Source organism: Corapipo altera, unplaced genomic scaffold, assembly GCF_003945725.1.
Source record: "Corapipo altera isolate COAL_440 unplaced genomic scaffold, ASM394572v1 55, whole genome shotgun sequence".
Classification (NCBI taxonomy): domain Eukaryota; kingdom Metazoa; phylum Chordata; class Aves; order Passeriformes; family Pipridae; genus Corapipo; species Corapipo altera.
In genome coordinates, this window is record NW_020884882.1 from 12,734,626 (window position 1) to 12,761,768 (window position 27,143).

Below are 27,143 nucleotides of genomic sequence, written 5' to 3' on the forward strand. Positions count from 1 at the left end.
ATTCCAACAAAAATCCTTGAAGATAACGGACTTAGAGGTAAATGGAAAATGGAATAAAATCTGTCACAGGTTTTACAGAGTTGCAGGACACAAGAGAAACCTTGCAGGGATTTCTATTAAGATAATTTAATTTCTAGATAAATAAAATTCCACATAGCTAGTTTAATCTGTATATCAAAGCATTTATTTTGATACCACAGATATTTCCTTATCTAATTGGAGAAGATAAGGATGGTGGTCTGGAAATGGCTGAAGAGGGAACAGTGGCACTTTCTGCTCAAAGCGAGACAGGACGGAGATCCTCACCAGTCAGTCCTGGAAAAGTTCAAGCACAGCCTTGCAAGGAGGCATCTGGAAAACCTCAGCACAGGGAACAGGCTGCACCTCATGCCCTCAGGCTGGGAGTGTAACAGGGGTTGACATTCAGCAGCATGAACTTCAAGGCCACTTTTGAGTTGGGATCAGTAGGAACATGCGCTATCAGCAAGGAGCATGAGCTGAGAAAAGCCAGCCCAGGATATAAGTCAAACCCTTGCTGACTGAGAATTTCTGGCATGATGCAGCTATGAAAGGCAAAAACTACACAGGCTGTGGAAAGTGAAGTATTTGCAGCAGAGACAGGGAAATGCTGATGACACTCCAGAAAACCAGCAATGGCAGATGTCAAATAAAGTGCATAATTCTGGCAATCCGTGGTCAAAAAAAAGATTCACTTAAATTACAAGGATGCAAAGAGGGCGACAAAGACAGGCAGAGGGAGGAAAAAAAAAGTGATGAAGAATCTGTGGTTATGTTATGCCTACTGAAAAGTCATCTGGGTGAAAGGAAATATGTCAGGGTCATCCTAATGAGGGATGAAAAGAACACAGTTAAGAAGATAGAAGTATAATCAGGATATGAATCAGTTCAGCTTGGTTATTAAGATTGTATATCATCAGAGAAGTGAGTGTCTGCAATAATCTCTGTTTGAAATTGCATGGCAAAACATTGTCACTTTTGGAACAAGAGGATTACTCTGAACCAGAATAGGACAGTGTCTGTCCAAACAAAAGCCTGGACATGATGACCCACAGGATTTAGCCCCATAGAAGCTTAACAGTGAGATGCAAACTGAGGCTTCTGAGAGATGACAAATATGCTGCTTACAAAAACTGCTCTTCTAGAACGAGCAGGTAAACATAAAGTAGGTAAACATAAACCAAGTCATTTCCAGAGAGAACACACCAAGAATCTGGGACACTGATCTCTTCCACCAATAGAGCTGCTGGCAAAGACTTTGATTTTGCTGTCGCTCAGCAGAAGGGCAGTGATGGTGTCAGATACCAGACAACAGCATCAAAAGAAACAGCAATCCTCCAAAAAGAGACAGGCACACGTTACAGCATTTGTGAGATGAGTCAGAAAAAGCTGTAAATCAAGCCAAGATCCTCTGGAACAAAGCTGCTTTAGGAATATAAAATCTCCATCACGGACTGAGGATCTAGGAAGGCAAGTCATTCATTGGGGCTGAATTTCCCATACTACCAAATTTATGTTGTAATTTCCCCTCTTCCTCAGTGGCAGCTAAAGCACCTTCCAGGTGGCTATTACAAGGCATGTAACATACTGTACCCCTTTGGGGTAAGACTTAATTACACATAAGTAGTTTTGGTTCTGCTCTCAATTCTGCCACAAATTCAGTGTATGACCACTGGAAAGTAACTTATTTTATTTGTATTTATCTTTAAAAAGAAAAAAAAAAAAGAAAATTTTTCTCTAAAACTCTTGTTTGTCCAATTAGAACATCTCAGCAATGGTTTTTTAGAGGCTTTGTAGAGCACATACCGAAATAAATAAAGAAATAAATAAATGGCAGTTATGGGTCAACATTGTACAAATGGCAAATGAAAATGATCTTCTCTAATGACACCATGAATATATATGCACAGAAACTATAGGAATAGTAAAGGTAACTTTAAAATTTAATCAGAAAATCAAAACAATGGAAAAGTATTAGGAATGTAGAGCTCATCAGGGCAAGCAGAGTCAATTAACTGTTCAGCTGTCCAAGCATAGAGCAGAAAATCTCTTTTTCACCGAGTACAATGACCACTACGATCCCAGCTGTAATCAAATACAGAACTGAAAGAGAACTAAACCAGAGAAATCAAACCCAAAAAACACAGGGCCAGATCTGACTGACACACCACTGACTCCAGTGGAATTAACTGGTTGGATGCTCCCACTCACTCCAGCAATCAGAAGTTAACAATTATTACCCTGAACAGCTTCCCACTGCTGATGGGACCTTTCCCATACACTAGAAAACTTATGCACAATGACCTACATTAGTACAACACACCTTTTTTTTTTTTTTGCTTTTTTGTCTATATAAAAATTAGATGTGTATTGTTACCCTAATATTTACATAAAGCATAACAATGAATTCAGTTGCTGGGTCACCAGCAGTTCATCTGCACAAGAGCCATCTGCATCACTGCATTTCAGGCTGTTGCAATGCACAAAATGATGTCACGGGGAACAGACTGGCTACAGCTTCACCTCTACTCACTGTCCTATTTATGAAGACTCATGACAAAAAACTGTAACAGGCAAATAAGGAAAACAGCATGAAATGCATCTACAATAATAGGGAACAATTATCTGTCTTGAAATGTAACCACTTGGAAATTCAGTCTGTCAAGGAACTGGACATTTAATTATTATAATCATTCTAAACAAGAACTAATTGCAACCGAAGATTCACTTTTATCTCGACTTTTGCTTATGAATTTTAAGTGTGTTACCTATTAGGATATAACCAAATCTATGAAAATCCAAACAAATTACTCCCCTTACAGTAAGCCTTCCTTATGCAGTACAAGCCTGCTTTCCTTTTCTTTTTGAGGCATCTGAATGAATATTTCTAGCTAATGGCTAAATTCTTTTCCATATCTAGATTCAAAGAGGCAAGGAATATGTATACTTTGCTATTCCCCTAGAGAACAGATTTATTTTAGGACAAGAAAAACTATGCCTGCTTTCAAATTTTATCTCTTCCTCATGCTTTCCTGCCACCACTTATGAATGTAAAAGTTAAACTACCTAGAACTATCTAAGGAAATAAATCTAATTTCATAGCTATAACCAAAGTATACCCTACAATAATTGCTACTGATTCTGTAAGTTCCATCTTTTCACCTTCATACAACCTTGACAGTTACTAAATTACAGTTGAAAATACACTGACATAATTTATTAACATGGTCCCATCAACTGACTTAGCATTGAGATCAGATTTGTATTTTTATGTTGTAGTATATGTGAGAAATGCCTCAGACAAATCCATAGAATCATTTAGGTTGAAAAGACCTTTAAGATCATCTGTACCAGTTCTAACATCAGCATTTTCTTTCTATGGCCCCCTAGGTTACATTCATGACCTAAACTCATTTGGAATTTTACATATCTTAGTGTCATTAAGAAGCGTCCTTGATGCACCACAGAAGTTCAGGTGTGTGCTTCCATTAATTCCAGTTAGGTCTCAGATCTTTGGGAATTCAAGGTGCATGTCAGGTAGAACCAAATATCCTTGATTTTCTTCCTGTGAAATTATAATGTACCACTGTACAGTAAAATCCAGGTTTAGGAACTGCAGCCACAGTTGCAGGGAGAAGCACTGTCCTTTTCGCTGACTCATTTTTCAAGTTCAAAGCATAAAGTCAGGAGCATCATGACAAAAAGGGTCTCTGTGCAACAGCCAAGGAACAGTTCCATGTACCGTAGTTCTGGTAGTGACCCACAGGTTTACTCTCTGCTACCGTGTTACCTATAAAAGAAGAGGAAAGAGTTACCTACACAAAATGGACCAAACAAGGACGACAGCACGTGCTTTGTTGCTGCAAAGGAACTGTGCACATGAACACATCATGAATGAATGTGACCCAGCCAACCTTTGCACCGTGCAGAGAAGCAGAATCTCCACACAAATGTTAATTACACTGATATTCAACAGCACAAGGGAGATCTACAGATAAAAAAGTGGCCATTCACTATTAAATTTGGCACTGGTATCTCATGGAAATCTCCTATTTTCCTTTGCTTCATGTCATTTTCAACACCAATGCCTACAGCACGAGTGTACATCCCAAAAGACCATTCATGAAAAAGACCATTCATGCAAACCACTACCCATTCCCAGCGGTCCATTTTGTGGATGGGAGGGAACCAGGGAACAGACAGCACATGGTCTGCAGAGGGGAAAAATTGTTCTTGCAGAAGAAATCTCTCCTAGACAGCACTTCTCCCATGGGACCCCACAGCCTTTCCCCCTTCAAACCAAATGTCAGGGCTGCAGGGACCTGTGTTTAAGCTTTAATGCACACACAGGCACAAACCCAGTGGGGTTTGGGTACAGAGTGAGGAGGGTTCCTGTTGGATTTCCCACTCTGGAAATGGATGAGGACAGGCAGCCTGCAAGGAGGAAAGCTTTGTCAGCTCTGCTCTGTAGTGTCTACATGTGTCACAAAACTGAAGAGACACTCAGCGTAGAGAAGTTTTTATTTCCTTCCCTGAGGGAACTGATGGAAGATACAAGCTCCTCAGCTTTTCACATTTTAACTGTCCCACTCAGCCAGTAACTATTCATCCAAATACTGAGCAGCATCAGCAGTCTCCCATGCTTCAAATGCTTCAAGTTCCACAATTTTTACTTATTTTCATGGAATGAAAAGATAGAGGACTTAAAATTGATTAAATGGCATTTCCTCTTTCAGTGTATAATTAACCTGTAGAAGCCATTGTCCCAAGTAGCACTGATCCCAGGGTCTTAGAAAGCTTTAAAAATTGATTACAAATTTAAATGGTAATGAGATCATCTCTGGTGCATAACAGAAAAAAAAATTAGTATGGAATGGATCTCAACTCTTTTGTTTTAGACGTAAGGCAACTATTACACTGGAAGAACTTCATGTACGTGTACATTTTCTGTAATTGTCCCAGAGGGTTTTACTGTGTCTGATTTAAGCATCCCAGTTCTGAGACTCACAGGTGACTGTAGGGTTTGGGCTACTGGTCTGACAGTTCATATAGTCCTCTTTGCGAAAAATGTTAATAATACACTTAATAAATATTTCGTTGGTTGATCTGAGACAAATCTTTGGTTCATTTTCAAAATAAAAAACTAAGTTATATCATACTTTCCTTTTCTCTGTTAACAAGGGAAATTTTCTTTCCATTCTATTTCCCTTCCAATTGAAAAATAGTGAACTTGAGTGCCACAAGCTTCTGTTCTGAATCTGAGGTTACCATTGCTCATTTTATTCGTGCAACAACTATATCTTGGTTGACAGAGAAAACTACCCACAAGACAGGCAAAATACCTGCAGGGGAAAAATGGGTACCAGGACAGATTCTGTATCACAGCTTTTGCTGTCTAGCAAGCAGATATCTACAAGTGAGCTTGTCATCCAGGGTTTCCTTGGTGCAGGAGAGAGAAAGAAATACTCATGGAAACATTCTTGTGGATGGGCACAGCCATGCTGTGAGATCACCCATTTCTCCCCATGTGACTTGGGAGAATCCTAAAAACTCAGCTTGGCTGGAAATATTCCTGCAGCTGGGAACAACGAATCCCAATGAACCCCCTTAAATTCACACCTCAGCTCAAGTGCCAGTTGTTTACTTACACTTGTCCTCAGAGAAATCTCCTGTGGTGATAAAAACCAACACAAAATGTACCCCACATCCCAGCAAAATAGAGGAAGAGTTTAGTGAAACAACATTTTCCCTCATATTGCTACACCCTGCCCTCTCTTAGCCCCACACAAACTCACTGGAGTTGATGAATTTGCACAGGCCTAATTGCAGGCAGGATGATTTGTCCCGCTCCAGCTTTATAAAGACATCCCTAAGCTCATCAGAATGCAATACCACAGTCTGTACTTCACCAGCTGCAGTACTTGTCATGGGTAATAAAATAAACAATCCATGCCAAATTCACCCTTCTATCAGTAAACTCCCACTGACTCAGGCTGCCTCCTTTCCCTGAGTAAGAGCAAGAGTCATGAACACAGTGTGTGACTCATGTGGTCAGTTGATCTCAGTGAACTAAAAGGCAAATTTTCCCAGGAAGGAAGAGGCAGCTGCGTGAATGAAGACTTGACATCTCAGGCCTTCAGTCATCAGTGACAACATAAAGCTCCTTGTTCTGCCCCTCATCCTTCTGGTATCTACTGAGGGTGTTAAGGATATTTAACACTGGCTCACTCTTATCCACTAAGGTCCTTTTGGTATAAGTTGCCAGCTCTCTTCTGGTATGTCCAGAGATTTTCTTATTCAATATCTAAAATTCCTACTCTACCAGCCTGACCCTTCAGTGTGATGCTACAACACTACCCCTTTATTTATATATGAGTAGTTAAAAGTCAGTGCCTGAGAAAAACTTTAAAGGCTGAGGGTAATCTTTATCTTGCAATAACTGACTGCCAGTTACCCACACTGATTCTAGAGCATGCAGGCCAACTTTCAGGTGTATTATCCACCACAGGAGAACACCAGTCACACTATGGACTACACCTTTGGTACCTGATAAATAAAATTGATCACAGAGCGGTTTGGGTTCGAAGGGACCTCAGAGACCACCTAATTCCAAACCCTCTGTCAGGGGCAGGGATGCCACTCCTCTGATCTTCAAAACAGAAGCAAGCTTTTTCAGACTGGTTGGCTTGGTCAGATTTTTCCAGCAAGTCTGACACTGTGCAATGTCAGTAACTGGGCTTCAGATTGCTGGTATCACACCACAGCTGCCCAAACCTTCTAACGTTCCCTCTTTCATCCAGAAATTAGTGCAGTTTACATTCCTTAGAACAACCATTATTAAACAACATTTGGTGACAGTATTTGCTTATTAACTCAGAGTGTAACCTAATCAACAACATTCATTCCCAGCTAGAAGATACTGTAAAGGGAAAAACTGAGCATATGTCTCTCCTTGCTATTACCTGCTAAAGACTCCTGGTTTATGATATATTTAGACATGCAGTTTGTGACTTGTTGAACTTTGATGCACTGAACTCATTTTAAATTGTTAAGCAGACAGAGGAACATGGTATTTACTCTCTGCTAGCCATTAATTAAGAAATAAGATATCATAGCAAAGGGTCGTTTGGGGTTTTGTTAAAAAACAGGCCATCTACAGGATGGTCTGTAATTAGAAATGGTCTGAACCAACCTGATTTCCAGTAGTGCTCAGTGTTACACAGTTCCTACTGCTATCAGTGCAGGTTCTCAACAACTCCCAAGCCATGCTGGTACTTCCAAAAGCTAAAGGGGCTTTCCAGTAGCACAGGAATTTACCAGTGTCACCTAAACTTAGAGACCTTGGAGCCATGTACTCCATCTGCAAACTGAAGATTGATCCTGGAATGTGATCATCCCTCTAGCACTGGTCACAACGGGATAGCTTCTCTGCCCACTAGAGACTGAAGCAGGGCCTTTTCCAGTTTGATTCCAGGAGTAAAGGGGCTGTTCTGACCCAGTGTTTCCCTCTCTGAGAGCAATTACATTAATCATTGCTTTCCAAAACACCGTAGAGGCCAGTACTGGTGCTCACACCCACAGATGTAATGCCATAAGCAAGAGCCACCTTTAAATATAGGCGATCTCTGTACTTGCCTTTGTGGTTTTGACTTTATTTCCACTGCTGCAAGACCAACCTGAATAGTCTGGTAGTACTTTACAGTCTTCTCCATCCAAACAGGGGTTCATATGACACCACCACTTCTGTAGGACAATGGAAGCTAGAAACAGCAAAGAGAAACAGGATAGAATATCTTTTATTACTATGGGGTTTAGCAGGGAGGTTTGTCTGTGCCATCTTCAACTGCTTGGTTTCAAAAGGTAGCACCAACAATTACTGTTCTAACAGTGAATCACACAGAGTGCTTTTGAGCTAAAAAACTCCTCCAGCCCTCAGAAGGGTAAATGCCGTATGCAAATGATGAAGGCAGGCAAGCACCACCAGAGACTGACTCCAGCATTTGAACTGACCTCTGGAAATGCCTTTCCATCTCCACTGACTACAAAAATGACTTGCCTCCTTCATTTACATGCTTCAGTCAAGTACCTGCTGCAAGGTGGAATGAAGCTGAGGTTTCTTATTTAATCCAGATATGCATATGCAAGACTGGATGTAGAAATGCCAGTTTCTCCCTTCACTGGGTGAGAAAATAGAATTGCACAGAGATATAACCACATGAGGTCTGTCAGCAAACAGTGCAGGTAAGAATGTGGAAACCACTGGCAAGCATTAGATTATCAACTAAAAATCTACCTGCAGTTACACTGCCAGTTTTCAATATGTTTTGGAAGACTACAGTAGCAGACCTTAACTGTGCAAATTTATTAATTTTCTACCCTTAAGCCAATTTTTATTAATAAGACCATGCTTGTTATTTTTACAAATGTAGTCATGACTTTATGAAACTGCTAGTAAAAAGATATATACTTTCCCACAAAGAGCTGCAAGCATCTGCATGCACTTCTCAGTTTTACATTGTTCATGGAACTTACCAAATCCCTGAAAATTATCATGAAATATGTCAGTTAACCATCCTACATAATCTAGATTGAATTTCAAAATAAAATACGACTTAAAATGCTGATTTAGCTAGTCTGCATTATTCTATTATGTGCACAAACTGCTGAAATGCCTGTTTGAAAGGACAACACACTCAAAAGAGATGAACAAAAATAACAGTCTACTTCAAGTAAAGCACTTCTTTCCTTTTAATTTTAAGGCATATTTGTACTTCTGCAACCTTTAAATTAGGGCGACAAGCAGGCAAGCTGACATCAGGACATCGCTGAAATGTTCATTCAATTACTTTTGTTTTGCACTTTCACTCAAAGCCTATGTGAAAAGCACTGTGAAAAAATATCCTTCTGGAACAGTAGTTTGGCTTTCATAAACTAATTTTTCAGTCTTATAACATTATAAAATAAGTGTGAATTTTCACCAGACATTTGGGTCTCAGATCATTTGCATTAGTGCTGATTGATTGTTGACAAAGGGGGTGAAACTTGACTGTGCTTCCAAGGAGGTGAGGGATCATTCCCGCTCCAGGCATATGGTCCAGTCATCTATTTAATCCATTTTATCTCTGCTACTTTCTAAATTTATTCCAATTTCTATACCACGTTTATTTTAGGTAAATGCAGAAGCCTGAGGGCACATGCAAAGGCCTCTGAGGAGGCAGGAGATCCTGGCAGCAAACCAGCTGTGATTTCAGAGCTCTGCCTCAAAGCCAGCGAGTGCCAGGGGGCCTGGCTCCATCACCACAGCTCTGCACAGGAATGCTGGGAGAAGGGATGCAGTGACACACTGAGGCTTTGCCTGCACTCTGACATGGGAATGTGCTTTCATATACCTGAAAACATAAGTTCAAATTCAGATCTGGAAGTCACCTGTTCCCTGAAGGTATCTAGAATCCCTTGTGCCTCAGTTACTCCAATAGCTCCTTTAGTTCCATGGATTCTCATTGGATTCCTGAGGATCAGGCTTGCAAAACTCTAGTTACTGGCTGTCCAGAGGTGTTTTCCAGAGAATGATTTCTCCTTGGAATGTCCACCAGCCCCACAGAGCCAAGGACATGCTATCACTGCCCCACTGGGCAGCAGCACGATTTTTGTCAGTTTGTTTGGCAGTTTTTGTGGGGCTCTGTCTTTTAAAGAAAAAACAAACAAACAAACAAACAAAAAACCCACACAAACAACAAACCAAAATAAACACCTGTGACATAGTCTGAAATAAAAGCCGGGAAATTTTCCTCCCTTTCTGCTTTCCTTCCTCTCACAAGCAGCCAAACTTGTGCAGCTTAGAGGCAGGTAACCTTCACTGGAGGAACAAGAGGGGAGAGATGGGGCAGAGAGGCTGAAGGAAAACTTCCTCAGAGAGCCCTGCTTTTGGCACCTTAGGGATTTCTTTCCCAGGCAGAAAGAGGGGTGAGGACAAGGTCACAAAGGATGGAGTGAAAAAAGCTGGTGTGCTGGGGTAGGTAGGGCTGGGTGATTCAAGGTAGGAACTACACGTACCAACCCCCATGTGTGTGATCAGCAGCAGAGGGACAGTTGCTGCCCTGGTGTAAATCATCAATACTGCTGGATAACACCTGAAGTTCAAAGAAAATAAAATACTACCACGAGCCAATTGCTCTATAAAATCTTTTCTTTTGGTTAGAAAAGTAACTCTAGGCTTTGGGTATATCCTTCCCTTTAAACTCAGGGCAAAATACAGGCAAACTAAGCAGGCCTGCATTCAGGAAAAATGTGCTGAAAAAGAAAACTGAGTGTCTGTATCAGACTGTAATATGCAAATTCAAGACACAAACTTTCTGGTTTTCACAGTGTAGAAGCCTACTGAAGGATATGTACAGAGTGGGAGAAAACACATCTAATCCTGGGGCTAAGGAAAGATGGTGAGTTCTGTAGCTCAGAAACTATAACTGTAGTCCCACATGCCTGCAAAAATAAGCGAAGTCTGCTAAAACATTACCCTAAGGGGTGAGGGGGCAATCAAAGGCTTCTACTGGAAAAATCAAAATCTTACATTCATAATATTTTGTTGCATTTAATTTCAACTATCTTTTAAGAAAAAACAGCTACCAAATTCCTTCAGCAATTATTGATTGAATCAAGCTTCTATAGATTTCTGCCACAGAATGACAGTGTCACCTTTACCATCCTTAAATTAGTTTAAAATAATGCCTGACTTCTATTACCTGTTATATGTAAAAGCATTTCTGCTATTTGATATGTCACCTAAAAATACAGAAGATATTTCTGATGTAACAAGAAAACCCCCTAACAAATTGCACAGTTAAAGTTGATTGTACTCCTGAATTACAAGGCATGAAAAGACTAAGCATCTAAAAAATAGAAAATGAAAATCTACTTTCTTTAATATCTGTTTTGAGAACCTCATAACAAGTTAAAAAAAAAAACAGAACAGATTCACATGTACTTAGAGTTTTATGTTTGAAGTCAAATATTTCTGAATGCTAGATTAAAATTGGACTTTGAAGTTTTTGTTTTATACCTAACTGAAATGGTTACAATTTTATGTGCAAAAGAATAAAAATAGAAAGGTCTTGCTTAAAAAATGGAGGATTCTGGTAACTTTGAGATTAAAAAAGAAAATAAATCTGTCTTGGAGTAGCTTTACTACATTAAAAAAAAAAAGCAGCATCCTGTCCTTGGAATAGACTAAGGCAACTGGGCCCCATTTTTCATTCCCCAGGGAGGTGTCCTAGCTCAGACAGTGTCCTATGCAACCCTGTGCTTGCTTCAGTCTCCAAACTCTGAAATATTCAGGATCACCACACATGGAACTGAATTAACTTGGGGCATCATTGTAGCACTGGTGGCAAGTGTAAGAGCCCATTAGGCACATTAAATGGTGAAAAGAGCACAGTTCTCAATATCAGCTGTCCAAGCACTATCTGCATGCCCAGCCTTAGGGTTGCATTTATTATCTGTTGAGTTTTAACCAAGCTACTCTCTCTTAAGACACCTGGAAGAGTTAATACCATAAGCTCGAATTTCTGGGCTTATGCAGTTTTCAGACTAGTTTTAAAGGAGAATTCTTGTGTGGAAAAAATTAAGGAGCTTTATTGGCACACACACAAAATGGACTAGTACATATATTAAGAGGATTAATTACACCAAGATTTATTCACAGACTCATTATCATCAATGCACAGAGATGTTTCCAAAATTAACAAAAGGAAGGATTACGCTTTAGAGGCAATGGGGGGGAAGTCAAACATCAAGGAGACTAAACTCCTCAAACAATGAACCACTAGTGAGCAGGAGGCTGCTTACCTTCCACACACGAGGGCTGGGCCCGTGTTGTCCCAGCCACCTGCCCCGGGAAGCAGGAACACTTCACTGTCTGGGATCGCTCCTCGATCCGGTTCTTATTGCAGCAACGGTGCACGGCCACAACCTCACATGTCCCTTGCTTGACCTGGTGCTGGCCTAATAAATGCAGAGACAAGTGATGGAGAGCAAAACAAAACATCAGCACATAAAGGAAGAGACACTTCATACAGTCCTGCGAGGTACTCAGTCTCCCCAGCGTCAGCTTAAAGCCCAGAAAAACAAAGAGGCAAAGCACCTTGTAGGATCTGGCTTGTTCCCTGAGTTTATCCTATTCTTACTAACAAAGATTAGTTCATCATAAATCAATTTTTCAGTCTATCTTCCCTGGCCTTTACAGAACCACAGGGAGAAAAGGAAGTTGGAGTAGTCAATTAGGTAGGAAGAACAGACATGCAGACAGAAGAAGCTCTTCCTTCCTTTGGCTTCCTGTCTTCCATTAGGTTTGGTACTCAATTCTTTCACTTCATAAATGGACACAATGGACAGGATAATGTTTAATGCAGGAGAGAGTTATCTTAAATAGTAGGGAAACTTTCCAACACAACAACATGTGAGTCCTGCCTGTTGCTTGCAGACAACAAGAACGAGGTAGGTTGAAAAGCTGCCATGGGCAGTCAAGTTTTGTCAAAAAAGAAAAGGAAAAAACCACGCCCAAACTACATGGATTTCCCAAGTTCCCTCCTAGATCATTCTGAATAAACCTGTGATAAGTGTTGTATAAATATTCTAAATATTCTATGCTCTTGAGTGCATTTCCTCACAATTCACTGTCCCTTATTTCTCTGAGGTCATTTTCCCCTTCCTCTCTTTTCCTTGCTCTTGCCTTCACATCTGACTTCACTGCTCCTTGCACCTGACCCTTTTCTTCCATTGCCAAATTTACTCTCTATCCTGCCTAAAACCCTTCCTCAGAAACTCCACAAACCCCTCTCCTCTTTGCATAAGTCATTTCCACATCCTCAGTTCCCTGAACAGCCTTCAAGTGCTTCATCTTGCATTTGTCTTGTCTTATTTAGAGCAGAGCCTTGGAAGGCTCTTATCTGTGTTTGTAAAGCACCTTGTAAATTAACAGCACTACAGAACAGGGGGAGTTATTTCATAAGTGAGCTAGACAGAGAGACAAGGCTGAGAATAATAAAAATAGTCACCATCAAAGCAGTACAGGCTCCTGATATGAGAAGAGACAACAGCTTAGTTATTGGTGTAGGTGTGGCTGATATCAAAGGCACAGAGACTGAGGAAAGGCAGGGGAAAGGGAAAGCACTCTTCAGGAACAGAATCCTCCAGGTGGCAAACAGAGGATTATCCTATTTCCTATTCACTCCAGGTTTGCTCTGTTTTGGGTTTGTTGTTTGGGGTGGGGTGTTTTTTCTTTTTTACAAAATCTGTTACTAACTAATATCAGACACAGTTTATTGGCAGACTGAATTTTCATGCAGGTACCTAATATCAATATCATAATAAACATGGAAAAAATGAAAAAAAAGCTACTAATCCCTTTGACAGTTGCTTTTCTGTAAGTCAATATGGAAAACATACACAGAAGAAAAGGCAAATTGGCCACTTCATTCCAAATTGTGGTTCCACAAAGCGCCTCACATGACAATGCTTGGAGTTAATAAGGTGGTATGGGGTTCTGATAGAAAAGATTTTGTAAAATGAGGTTGTTAATTTAAGAGAGTATATTTATTTAATTATCTGTGTATTAGATCTACAGCCTGAGTCAAAACTCTTTGGAGTAAACAGAAAAAACTTCCATTGGTTTCCTACAGTGCTTACTGTGGTGGTCCCTGCATTCACTGGAGTCAACAACAAAATTTCTATTGACTTCAGGAGAGCAAGGTCATTTTGGACTGTCTCTTGAGAAGCAGATTTTATAAGGGAGGGGGAAAAAAAGCAAAAATTTTTAACTGCCCAGGCCACATATTTGTGTTTGCCATGTATCTCATCTGAAAGACCAAGTGACCAGGTCTTCATTTTAATTGAAGTCATTAGTCACCAGATATGAGATGCCAAGATAAAAGCCTTTTTTCCAGAAGGTACATCATAAGGATGGACTAGATCCAGCTCCAACTCTCAGTATGTAGCTGCAAGAATGTCTGTTTTCAAGCTCAAATCCTGCTTCCCTCAGGTGAAGAGTCCTGTTAAGCCAATACCAAAAGAAATCAAACAGGTTGGCCCTGAGCATACAGCCCCAGAAACCTGGGGCTCTCTTTCAATCATGTTGTTTGAATTTTAAAGCAGTGACAGCTCTGCCCTGAAGTACCAAGAGCCAACAGACACACTGCTGTTTGCAGAAGGCAAGATTAAGTTCCCTTATGAATGCACCCTTTGGTTTAGTAGCTGTTTTGCTGTCACTTATTCACGCTTTGCAGCTACACAGACAGGTGAGGGGAGGTGTCCCCTCTTCATCTGCTGGCAGAGGTGGGGTGCTAAGGTTTCAAAGCACCCAAAGAAAGACAGAGCTCTCCTCCCTTGTCCCTAGTGCACAGCTCTTTAAGGAGTAGAACACTAGAGGAACTAAAAAGCCACAGACATCTGCATGCATCATTTGCATTAATTGGATTGCCCTTGTAATAGTCTTTCCCCTCCTACATGTTCTCATCAATATTTCCTCCTGCTTGTTCACACATATCTTAACACTTTTTATTCTGCTGAACACCACACACATTTCTTAATATTCAGACACATCTGTGAACAGGTGCTGAACAAGTGCTGAGGGTTAATGTGGTGGCTTTTGGTCCTGTTTTTGTCAGTGTTCAGCAACTTTGAGGATAAGCACTCCCATTTGCAGAGTGACTTTTACATTTAAGAAAACTCACAGAATATCTTAACCAACCATCAGCTCAGTCTATTCCTACCCATATCCACTGAAACCTGTTGTATCTGCATTCAGGTGCCCAAAGGCAGCAAAAAGAAGGTATATAAGAATACTCTCCTGCATGTTTTGATATTCATCTTGCACTAAAATAAACCTTCATCTCAGGTTTAAAGTACATTTAATGTACAGCTGAGAGTGTACTGACAGAAACACTCAAGAACAGCCTTACAGTGTGTTATAACTCAGGGAGTCCCTGGAAGCCAAGTCATTTGAGGAGCAGGGACTGAAGAGTTTTTAAAATATGAAGATCACAGTAAGTGAATTCTACACCAGACACATCAAGAAAGCCATTTCAGGGAGAACTGCAGTGAGAAAACGGGACAAAGCCAGGCTGTGGAGAGCAAAGCCCATAAATTCATAGCTCATCACCAGTAAACTTATTCAGATCTGCAACTTTAGGGCTGTCAATATTTGCAGTTGAAATTCAGTTACATCATCACATTTAAATAAGAAAACTCTCCAAGGAGAGCTACATTTTATCAGCAACACTACAAGAGAAAGCTTCCTATCATGGAACACCTCCCAAATATCAAGGACAGAACATCTGCCAGCTGAGCACTGCAGAGGATGGGGAATGAGTGTTGGAAACTGTGGGGATCTGGGTTACCTCTGACCAGGAGTTTGGCACATGTGTTGTTATCCATATCCCAATTTCTGTACAGCTTAGCTTCCCTAGAAATATCAGTGTTATTCAAGTTCACTAAGTACACTTTCTCTCTCCATAAAGGGCACAGACATAATGGGACAGGACTTCCTAATGGAAGTAACCTCCACGACACTCCCTGCTATGAATTTTCCTGCCTTCCATTATGAGATATCTACAAATAACAACAGGCCTCATGTGCCCAAGTCCAGAACACCTCTTAGTGACCTCAAGGAGTGGCCAATGAAGGTTCTGTTTTCAGCCCAGAAGGATGTACCATGCAGAGCTGTGAGACAACCCCCAGAGTGCTCAGAGCACACAGCCATCATCTCTGAAGAATAAGAGAGTACAAGCCAGGAGGTTATTAGGCTTTCACATTACAAGCCAGCACAAGTGTTGTGAGTAGAGTTGACTCAATAATCACCACTGAATTGTTTATTCTCAGTTTAATACGTTTTTTCAACTAACATACTAGACAAGACAGTATTTTCACTTTCTTCCTACAAGTCAGAGGGTAGACACTCAATTAAATGTTCTAAAACTCTTTGAAACGCTCAAATGAAAAGAGGGAAATACAATTATTGTTAATAAAATATCAAACATCATAGTGTCGTGCTTCAAAACTACAAGGAACTTATCAAAGAAAGAGGAAGGCTTTCAGAAGGTTGTTAACCAATTCTGTCCACATCCATTTCATCTCTGTGACTAACCCTAATCACTCCCAAGGAGTGCTGCTTCAATGCAATATACATGCAGGCAGCATGCCTCAATCAGAAATTCTGAACAACCTCCTCTTTTTCTACTTTCTTGGCTAAGAAACATAAGGAAAAGACAGACTTAAAGGGAAATTTTATCTCTGTTTCATAAGCTGCCACCTCTGATGAAGACAGCAACTGTACTGTGGAGAGCAGCACATCTAGGGAGTAGGACCATACTAGCCCAGCTCAGCACATTCCTCAGAAAGCCTCAAAACCCACGAGATTGGTCTGCACAAAATCAACTGCATCATTTATTTAAAGGATAAGAGGATGGCTGTCAATAGGAAGATGAACAGCTTTGGAACCAAACATTGCAGACAACATTAAGAGAAACACTGATGCTGTTTGGAAGAGGAAGACACTCTGAAATGTTAGTGCCAGTTCATCATCTGTTCTGCCTTCATTTCATGCTGGCTTTTGCTTACAAATATGTGAACTTGCAGAAGCACACACCAAAAGGCAAATATTGTTAGAAAAACACATATTAATGGAAATAACATTTGCTATTTTTCATATTATTTACCAAACATATTTACAAGACCCTCTCCAGCTCACGGGGTGCTTTGGGTTTTTTTTTTTTGGGAGGGGAGCAGAGAAGGGGTGTTTCTAAAGGTAAAAACTCTTCTCAAGAGAAGAAGCTAGAAGTCATTGAGGGGTAAAATTAACACACCATCTTCTAGGCTGAGAATTTCAGCAGAGCTTTTCTCTACTACCATTCCATCAGCCTCTGGATTTTTTTCACAGTTTCACATTCATGTCACAAGGTTCTGACTTAGATGCTCTTCCTCCTCAAGGATATAGAGTAGATTTATATAGATAGATAGATACATATACATACATACACTTCCTCATAAATTGTCTCTACATATAGAAATCAGTCCAGTTTCACCTTTAAAGTTTAACCTTTCAACTTATTGGCAGTAAGAGACTGCTCAGAGATAGTCCAGAACTGCCATGAAAGCCCAGTTCAACTACTCTAGAAATAAATAGACAAGAAATATCTTCCCATAACCACCTGCCCATGACAGAAGGCAAAGTCAGATGTAACACACACACCAAAATAAAAAAAAAAAAAAAGGGGAGCAAGGAATCCAGTTCACTATTCATTATTCTCACAATCATCAAATACACAACAGTATGGTGATACATGGAGCCAGTATCTGTAGCAAAAAAAGCAAGCAAAGATACAACAGTCTTCCAGATGAAGGAACAGAGGTTGATGCTTCCACAACATGCAGGTTTAAAACCAGATTTTCTTTCTCATAGCCCATAAAGTTACAGCTTTTGTTCCAGTCAAGACAGTTGGTCTTCATCTCTTGCAGAAAGCAGGAGTGTGGTATGTGCAAAATCACAATCAGCATTTGAACTGAGGAACCTGGGAACCAGTCCTCAACCACTTTAACTTGTGCAGGGTGAGAAGTGACACCCGAGGTAAAAAACAACTTTCAAAACAAGCAACTAATTAGGGAGGAACCCTGGGGGTACAGTAGATACAGCTGTATATTTGAAAAAAGGTGAATGACCCCAAACCCTGATAATGAGACCCGAAGAGTTAATAAAATCAAAAGCATAACCCTTCAGAGTAGGTGGAAGAACCTGCTGACACAGCTGCAGAGATCTATGTAACAGTGAATTCTTTGGTGAGTGTCAGAGGTCACATCCATATGGAGATTAAAATCCCATGGAATAAGTAGCATAGGTGACCTTAGATCAGACACAAGCACTGAGACTTCTCCAAGGGATGAAGCATTAAATCTAAGCAGTCAATAAATCAAAACAGCTGAGAAGGTGCTGTAAATAGGAAAGGGAGGAGGAAAAAGCTGCTGCAAATGGAAAGGTAGATGAAGGGTGACCTGGAAGCAAAAACAAATTAAAACATGAGTGTCTCTACCCGCCAGAGTGCTACACTGAAGTCAATCAATAAGGACTGCTTTTCAGCTGGGCAGCAATATTTATCCTGGTTCAAGCACACATATCACTTGTACAAATGAAATCTAAGAGCCTGAAACTTCATAACACACCTCAGACTAAAGCAGAGCTAATCATTTTCTGGGGGGAACTTTCCACTGTGTGGCTGTTTTAGGTGAGGCAGAGAAGAAAATACCAAGGAAAGATTTGGTTTTCAATCATAACTTGTAGCAAATGAGCCACACTGTGCTCTGTAATATAGAAGTATTTCCCATGTGTCCCATTAACATTCACTCTCGCTATTACATGCGGACCACTCTTTTTCTCTCATTTATTCCTTCCTCCACAAATTTATCATGAGAGAAAGGGAAAAAGAATGAAACTATTCTCTAGAGAGATTTCTGCTTGCCTGAAGAAAGCAGGTACACACACATCCATACAGGCCAGGCTTACAGCTGCTCACCAGTTTGTAAGCAAAAATTAAATTTTCTGCCTCAATTGTGAGAGCTGTTGGCCTCTAAAAACAGGGCTGTTCTTGCCATAGGGAAGCAAAAATAGCATACTTGGGACCACAAACTGGGAAAGACTGTCCCATCCACATCAGTAATGAAGCCATCCTGACCAAAATGTCACTAATGCAGCCCTTGAAGGCACCAGGATTTCACTGTCCCCGGAGCCTGCTGCGATTGGCAGCTGCTCTCTACACCCAAGATCAGAACTGTGCTTGTACAGCTTATTACTGCTCATCTAAGGCATGTCAGAAGTTCATTTAATAGTACAATAATCTTCAGAACATTAAAGAAAAAAAAAGAGACATAAAAACTTTTAAGTCTGTCTCTGGCATGCAACAAAATATATTTTGAAGATTAGGAATGCCTTTCCAAGCATTCCTCCATCACCTGAAATACCTAATGATCATTTTGGGCTTAATTGTGTAAAACAAACATTTGTAATCTACTAAACACCAGAGGTACTTTTAACCCACTTCAAGGTCATTCATCAGACTAGAATGGTATTTGTTCAGAGAATATGAAACACTAATTGTCATCTAAGCCATTAGGCTTTGCAGATTAAGAAAATGGAAGATGCCAGAAAACAAAGTAGATGTTTGAGAAAGAAGCATTCTCTTAATTTCAAGTGAAAATTGAATCTGTATTCTCATGTCCAAGTAGAATCAGTAAAACTGGGGAGTACAACCAAGGAAATGTTCCATTTCAGTGCTCAAAACAGCTCACATTTACAAGGTACAAAGAACTTCTGCTTTTCTGGGTTTGATTTTTTAATACAAAGGTGTGTTTCCCTCCTTAAATTAAATTAATTTTGTTGGACTGTAAAGTAATAGGACTGCACCTGAATTTGGCAGTTAGAGGTAGGCAAATAAAGTCATTAGTTAACCCTCATTTGAGAATCTGATCCAGAAAGATACAGACATAACTATTGTCATTAAATGCTGTGGTTATGAAAGTTCTTCTGGTGGTCCTGTTTGAGTCTTAATTTAAAAGACTGACTTTGGCAGTCAATCTCTTTACACTAATTGCTCTGTGTTTATTAAAATCATACAGCACCATTTGCTGCTACTGGTCTTTTGCAAAAACCAGAACCAGCAGATAAGGCTGTGAATTTGGATTATAGATTTCACTGCTGAAGTGAGATGAAATTTTCATGCAATAGGCAAATCAGGCAAAGGAAATTTTGAAGAACATTATATGCAATCAGATCAGCTGATGCACTTGGCGCCAGGCCATCAGCTCCTCTGCTGGTCTTTAATCTCTGGAAAAAGCCCTATGTCTTGATCACCACTGATTAATTGTTTTCAAACTTTGTCTCATTTTACATCAGGTTTTATGCACCTATAATGATTATCTTGGGTTTATCTAATGGAAAACTCAAGGAAAGCATCACAGCAGTGCAAGTATAAGATCCAGCTGCCAGTTAAGCAATAACAGGTCATAAAACTAAATTGCACAAATGCATTTTTAATTTTGAGTGGCATGCGGACTTTTAAGTGGTTTCAGCATGTGCAGACTGTATCCAACCTGGCTGAACAGTTAATTGAACTTAAGGTATTTTAACTACTGTATCCGTAAGTGCAAAACATAAGTGAGGTTTCCAGAATGTCAGATATTTTTTTAGTCAGCATTGTTGAATGATGATGATACACAGAAAAAAAGAATACTGCAGAGTGCCACCACTTTATGCTACGCTGGAACAGTAAAAGAGACCATAAATATATATATATAAAATATAGTCACAATGAAATAAAGTGAGAATTAGAACCTACTAACAGTTCCCCATAGGCCCACATTTAGACTCATGACCCTGACTTACACTGGTAATGACAGAATAATGATTTAAAAGGTCAGAATTCAGAAGTTGTGGGGGTCTGCATGTTTCCTGTTTCATACTGATGGCTCTCTGTCAAAGTTTCACCATTAGTACTTCTTTTTCTTTTCAAGATTCTGCAGATCTCTTGAGCCTCTCAACTTTTGATTTTTAATCTTCTTTACCTAAGAATAAAGGTTCAAGTCTAAAATTTTAACATTTCAGTTGCAAAGAAAAATCCCAGAGAGTTGCAGTTCAAAGAGCCAAATCTGGACATCTGTGCTCAATAACTGGGTGCAAGCATAAGTGGGTGCTGCCAGAACACACATACTACACTGGTCCTTCATCATATTTCCTCCATGTTATATGTATTATTAACCATATGGTCCTATGCAGCAAAAGCTGTTTTTATGGTCAGTATATGGCTTGTTCTACCCAAATTTACCTTTTTTCATTTGGTGACTAGCAACAGTAAAGATATTTCACCCAAGCTTACAATGTGAGTTGCTATGAAAAAGCTGTATGAAGCAGTAAAAGCAGAGTGGTAACAGGCCTTTCTCAGAAAGGGAAGAACTATATGTTAAAACATTCCTTTCCTGTTCCACACATCCCCTTCCAAGCATGCAGGAACCCAAGTCTTCTTCCATTCTTATTAAAATTTATAGTCCTTAACTGTGATTAGGTAGATTTTCCATCTTAATTCAGCTTGAAGTGAAAAGTTATATTTTAACTTTAAAATGGTACAGAAGCCACTGTATCCTGTAATTTGTACAGGAGGAACAAACTGGAGAGTAACATCAAAAACCTCCCTCCATACCATGGCATAGCTTTGACAGAAAGAGACTACAACTCTGGGAGAAAGTCTGACAGTCTGATCCTCAAATCTTATTCAATCCTTACTGTCATCACTCCGAGGACAGAGAAGGCTCTTGACTCTTGTAGATTATTGTATTCGGAAGGGGGTTTTCTACCATGAGATGGAAATTTGCTCCCCAATATCTGAGCGCATTTATTTCGTAATGTAGCAGCTGCAATAATAGCATTTCTTTACACCTGTATATAACCAGACAGACACTGGTTTTGCCCCAGGACACTTGACAAAGCATATTTAGAGTGGAGGCTCAACGGAGGTAGAATTGAAGGGGAAGTCTCAAATTCCCAAGGGCTTTTAAATGTCCATCCAGTTCTTATGTTGGCAATGAAATCTACTTTAAATCAATGGAAATAAGATGTTTAAATAGCAGGAAGAGTCTTGGATACCTTTCTAGGTGTTGGGGGGGGGGGGGGGGGCAGAAAGTCAGGTAGAAAAGAGGACACACTTCATTCACCACAGAAGAGAGGGATTGCTCTTTTATTAGGAACACTTGTCACAACTGCAGAAATGGTGTAGAAAAATTGTCCCTCCAATGTACCCCAGCCAGGTTGTCAGATTTGACAAACTTTTATTCTTACCAGAAAACAACAGGTTTCCTCACCTGGTGAATTTTCCCTTGGCCCTAATGAGACTATCAGCAAATGCAGAGATGAATTAGAATAGTCATTAAGGAGCCAGAGCATAAAAAATGAGCCACAGGAAAGGTCAGAGCAACAAGGGTGAATGAAGAAGAGCACGTGCCCTGTCACAACCACTGCAGATGTGAAGGAAACAACCGGGGGAGAGAAGCAGATGTTCCTGTTAAAGCTGTGCAAATTTGATGGCTGCTTTCAAGGATAATGGAGCAGCCATAGGTGGTAGGAGAGGGCATGCCATTAACTTACACAGTGCTGGTTAGGCTCCCCCAAGAGCCATTGACTTTAACAGCAATGTTCCACCATCTCCCCTGTCTGAGAAAGTTTAAAGGTGACCTGGTACAGTTGTCATTAGTTCCACTCTTTCCACAAAGATGGCATTTTAATTTAAACAGTTGAATTCTCTCTCTTGGAGTCCTTACATTACAAAGTAGAACTTCTAACAGGTTTCTTCCGATCCTATTCTCAAAAAAAATTTCAAATCAACATTTCATGCTGGTTTTTTTTACCTTTAAAAACTGTGCTGACTTAAACTCATTAAAAAACAGTTTCTGCTGTGTGGTTGGCTTCTCTTGGTCTCAAAACACAGACTGCCTCATTTGCAAGATAAACTGTCAGAATGGTAACTGGTTTTGAAAATGCATGGACATTATGAGATTATACATAGTGTCCTTTTGGTACTTTCTTCAGCTCAATGTCTCACCAAGGACCTGGCAGGGAGAACCAACAGGTATTGTTTGTGATAGCTGTCCTACAGAGCAGCAGCTTCATAAAGGCACATTCCTCTGCAGGACTCCTTGCTTAGAGGTCCTGAAAACCCAAGAAAAGGTCAGTTTAATCTGTAGTGAACCACAGCAGTGGGAATCAGTGACAACTGCATTGGTGCCGCTGTTGACAATGAGCCGTGAGGTCCTTCAGTCTGTACAAGACACTCGCTGGACAGGTCATGGAAAAAGATTTCCCTTCCACCCATGCCTGTTCAACTCAGGCTATTTTCAGAGCTTCCTAGGACACTGTGTGTGGTTGGACTGCCTCCCTCACACTGTCCTTCCAGCCTGTAAACATCAATTCCCACCAGCCTCTCCTTTAAACGTGAACTACTGCACTGCCTCCCTCTGCTGCCCTCCCTGCAGTGCCCACAGCAGGCAGAGGACTCGTGTCTGACAGCACCATCAGTGCCCAGCAGGCAGCTCTCAGCAGCAGAGAAACTGGCCAGAGTCACATTAATCTTACTCAGTCAGCACAATACAAGGAACAGCAGAAATTGTCTCCTATCTAGGTAGGAGAGAGGGAGACAGCTAGAGAGAAAATCACACCCACAGCAATTTTTCTTTGGTGGATATGTACTTACTAACAACTCTGAGATCTCCAGCTAATTTCAAACTAAGCACCTGTCTGATGGCACTTCCAAACACCACTAGGCAGATCTGGATTAGGAACAATGACCTTGAGGTAAAAGGCTCTGTATCTCATTACTAATCCATCGAGGCTTCCTGATCCTTTGTGATTGCATCATGCAATTACCTACAAGTGCCTCTTTTGAGCACAAGAAATTACAAGACTTTCTTTATAGTGACTATCCACCTTCTGAGCATGCAAACCTGACCATTTGAGATCAAACAACATCATTAATGAATTGGTTTCTGCACTACCACTTCCACAAAGAGAACTCAATTGTCAGTGCACTGACAGTCCTGGCGAGACCAGTTTAATTCTACCTTGGCAAACAGAACTTTTGAGGAAAATAATTCACCCACTTGAACTGTCATGCCTTAACTTCTGTAATGAAATAGCCTGAGTCTTGTAATGAAAAAATATCTACATTTCTACATTAATAAAAATATGAGTTTTGCTTAAAAAATTATTATAAAATTCTATTGTTAGGGAACAGGCATGGTGGTATTCAGCATGAAAGCACTGAAAAACAAATGACTTTTCAAAAGTCTTTTGTCACTTTATATATGATTTATTGCATGCAAGCTTTCTGTTTAAATAATTCTAACAAAATCATTTACTTTTTACTTCTATATTACATGTGAAATTTGTAATAATTTTAATTGCAGTCTCCAACAAGTTGCTTTTGAGAATGCAAAAATAGCAGTATAGAAGGTAAAGGAAAATTTCTCTTTATTTTTGGGCAAAGTTTAAGGGAGAGACAAAAAGGGTGGAAGACTTAAAAGATTCTAAAATTAGTAAAAAAGTTATTTGGTTTAAAAGAAGAAAATACAGTAAAAGATACATTCTGCTGTGAATCACTGGCCGTGATACGGCAAGATGTATCTAGGATGAATATTTTAATTCATTCTGAAATTGGTGGCAGATGGCCTGAGGTTATCATAAATATGTACACTTTGGAAATAGCCTTAGCTGAGAAGGTATCCAGCTTCAGCAACATAACCCCGGAGGAGTTCACTTACAAACATGAAAGCAGGTTTCTCAATATCGTATTCCAAGCATTCTGTGCTCTGAGAAGCTGCAAAATAATGATCTATCTTTGATCACAACTCAAAACTACACAGCAACTAGACCAGTTTGCTGATAGTCACCATGTTCATAATTTGATCTGGCCATGTATAGAGTATTCCTAACTCCAAGTTATACAAAGCATTGGTTTACAAGGCTCAGCACCAGAGAGAATTAGACCTTCAGATATTAAAAACATCCAACACCTCGCTTAAGATATCCTGCTTTTACTGAAGGAAATTTGACATGCAAGTTTCCTAAAAAAGCAGGGAAGTACCAGAACATACATCCATTCCTGGCACCTACAGTTCCACATGAAGTGACTAAATGACACATTTCAGCATCACCTTTTCCTCGGGGACTATTTTAACTTTAACACATCCTAGAGGCAAGAGCTGAACAACTAAACCATCACAAGGATGCAATTTCCCCAGGTACCATGACAACTCCAATGAAGGTAAAATCTATGTGAGAGTCCCTGAGCCACATGTTCTGCACTAGCTGTGGATGGGACAGTTGAAGAAAAGTGTGACAGTCATAGAAACTTCAAATCATGGAACAGTTTGGATTGGAAGGGACCTTAAAGATCATCTCATTCCAACCCACCTATCATGGGCAGGGACAGCTTCCACTATTCCAGGTTGCTCCAAGCCCCATCCAACCTGGCCTTGAACACTTCCAGGGATGGAGCAACCACAGCTTCTCTGGCCAACCCTTCCCAGAAAAGAATTTCATCCTAATATCCAATCCAAACCTACCCTCTCTCAATTTGAAGCTATTTCCCCTCATCCTGCCACTGCATGCCCTTGTAAATAGTCTGTCTCCATATTTCTCACAGGCTCCCTCTTCAAGTCCTCACGAGGATTTCTCTGCTGCCTCTCCACAAAGCCCACTCAGGCCACAGCACAGTGTTTTGATGCACCCAGTTGGCAAATGATTCCCAGCAGAAAAACCTGGAGAAGCTTTCAAGTATGGCTTCCAACCTGCAACAATTCAACATCTGAAGGATTTAACCACTGTATTAAGTATAAATTTCACTCCCTTCCTGAGTTTTAGGTGTAAGCGCCTTAAATGTCAAGTACCTCAGACATCAGTGGTGAAAATCTCAGCCCACCAATGCCGTCCTATTAGCTCCAAAGGCTACCCTTTTTCCCTCCTCTTGAAACCTATTCAGCCTGGGAGGTGGGGTGGATTTGTTCCCAAGATGCCCTGGCTCCACATTCATTCTTTCACACAGGCAAGGCATTGAGAGCACTGAATTGCCACCTGTGGGTATCTTTTACAATCGAATGAACAGCAGGGTGTGTCGAAAGAAGAACTCAGCTCCCTTCCTACTGAGAACTATTTCCTTTTTCACCTTGTGCTCATTAAATTTCACTAACTATTAGACATGAAATCAGACGTGTTATTTGGCAACAAACCTGACATCCACTTGCAATGGCCTAGAAAAAACAGTGTCATTTATCTCCTTCAGGAATGCATTTCTCACTCTGAGATTAAAAGGTGCAACCTCTGGAAAATCATAACTTGTTTTTCCTTTTTTTATTTCTTTTAAATAATTGACATTATATTAGGAACTTTAGTAATATATATTGTTATTTAAAGCACTGAAATTGGGTAAGAGAGAATAGATTTCTAATGTTTCTTTTAATTAACTTTTTACATGTCCACCAAATTTCAGTAAAAGTTCCAGTGGAGAAGAGGGGAAATCTGTTAATCTAGACACTATAAAGCCTTATAATACTACAATGAAAAAACCAGACATATTTGTGCATGAACCATCTTGTCAAAATTGGGAGTACCTTCTTTAAAAGAATTTCTCACCTAGTATTTCTCCTTCCTAGTATTATGAGGACAGTGTTATGACTGATCATGATTCCCTGCTTAAAGCACACAGCTGAGTTTCAGATGAGAGGTGGATGGCAATTACTGGGATGAATAGATTCTATATTAGAGATTAAACATGCTGCCAATCTAACACATTATCCTTTGTCAGATTTTAAGTAATTTTAAGTATTTGGATAGAGGTGGTTTATTAGGTAGTTTATGTCTTAAGGCACACAGGCCATTTATGGGGACTCACTGTTAGATGTAGAAAACAGTTTTGTTTGCAGGATTCTGTGAATGGCTCACCCAGATACCTTCACTCTACAAAGCTGATGCTTTTACTGGAGTTGAACAGGGTCTCTTTCTCAGTTGCCACCTTAGACCATGCAACAACACAGACAGTGATGAATTAAAATCTTGAAAGAAGAGTCTGTAGCAGGGGATGACCACTTTCCAGCTACAGGCAGAGAAAACACAGAACCCGATTTCTTTTCATAAGCAATCAGGCCTCGGGTGTAAAAGTAAACACAACATGGTTTATGTCTTGTCTTCACCAGTTCTGAACTGAGACAGGCAATTAGGTAAAATGAGAATGGACTCAGTGAAACAATTTGTTATTTGTTTATTATACACTAACATCTGATAGAGACTCCACAGAAACAAAATCCCTTCCTGGAGGTCTTTGCCTTTCCTTATAACTCATCACCCTAGAGACTACAGATAGCACTGATGCTATTTTAATCCACTAAGCTGCCTTTGCTCAGCTATGTGGCAAGTCTTATGAAACTCTGCTCTGTACAAGGCAAAAATCTTCTCTCTCCTGGCAAAAAGTCCTTGAACTTGAAGGTTTGAATTTATAGCAAGCCAGACTATGGCAAAATGACTAGTCATAATAATAGTGCAGGATAATGCC

The 27,143-nt window shown here is 40.1% G+C and overlaps 1 protein-coding gene across 6 annotated transcripts in view; it reads right to left on the reverse strand.

The window, feature by feature from the left end:
- Window positions 1-1,940: 1,940 nt before the first annotated feature.
- FAM19A4 (family with sequence similarity 19 member A4, C-C motif chemokine like) overlaps window positions 1,941-27,143 on the reverse strand; it is a 79,739-nt gene continuing 54,536 nt past the window's right edge. For 4 of the 6 annotated variants that reach the window (XM_027640808.1, XM_027640810.1, XM_027640809.1 and 1 more), the window contains 3 exons: window positions 11,860-12,015; window positions 7,695-7,778; window positions 1,941-3,808 (listed from right to left, as the gene is read on the reverse strand). In XM_027640808.1, the coding sequence (XP_027496609.1) occupies window positions 3,711-3,808; window positions 7,695-7,778; window positions 11,860-12,015 (338 nt within the window). In that variant the 3' untranslated portion in view covers window positions 1,941-3,710. Of the gene's footprint in view, window positions 3,809-7,653; window positions 7,779-11,859; window positions 12,016-27,143 lie in introns of all 6 variants that reach the window. The other 2 variants (XM_027640811.1, XM_027640813.1) reach the window with 1 other exon arrangement.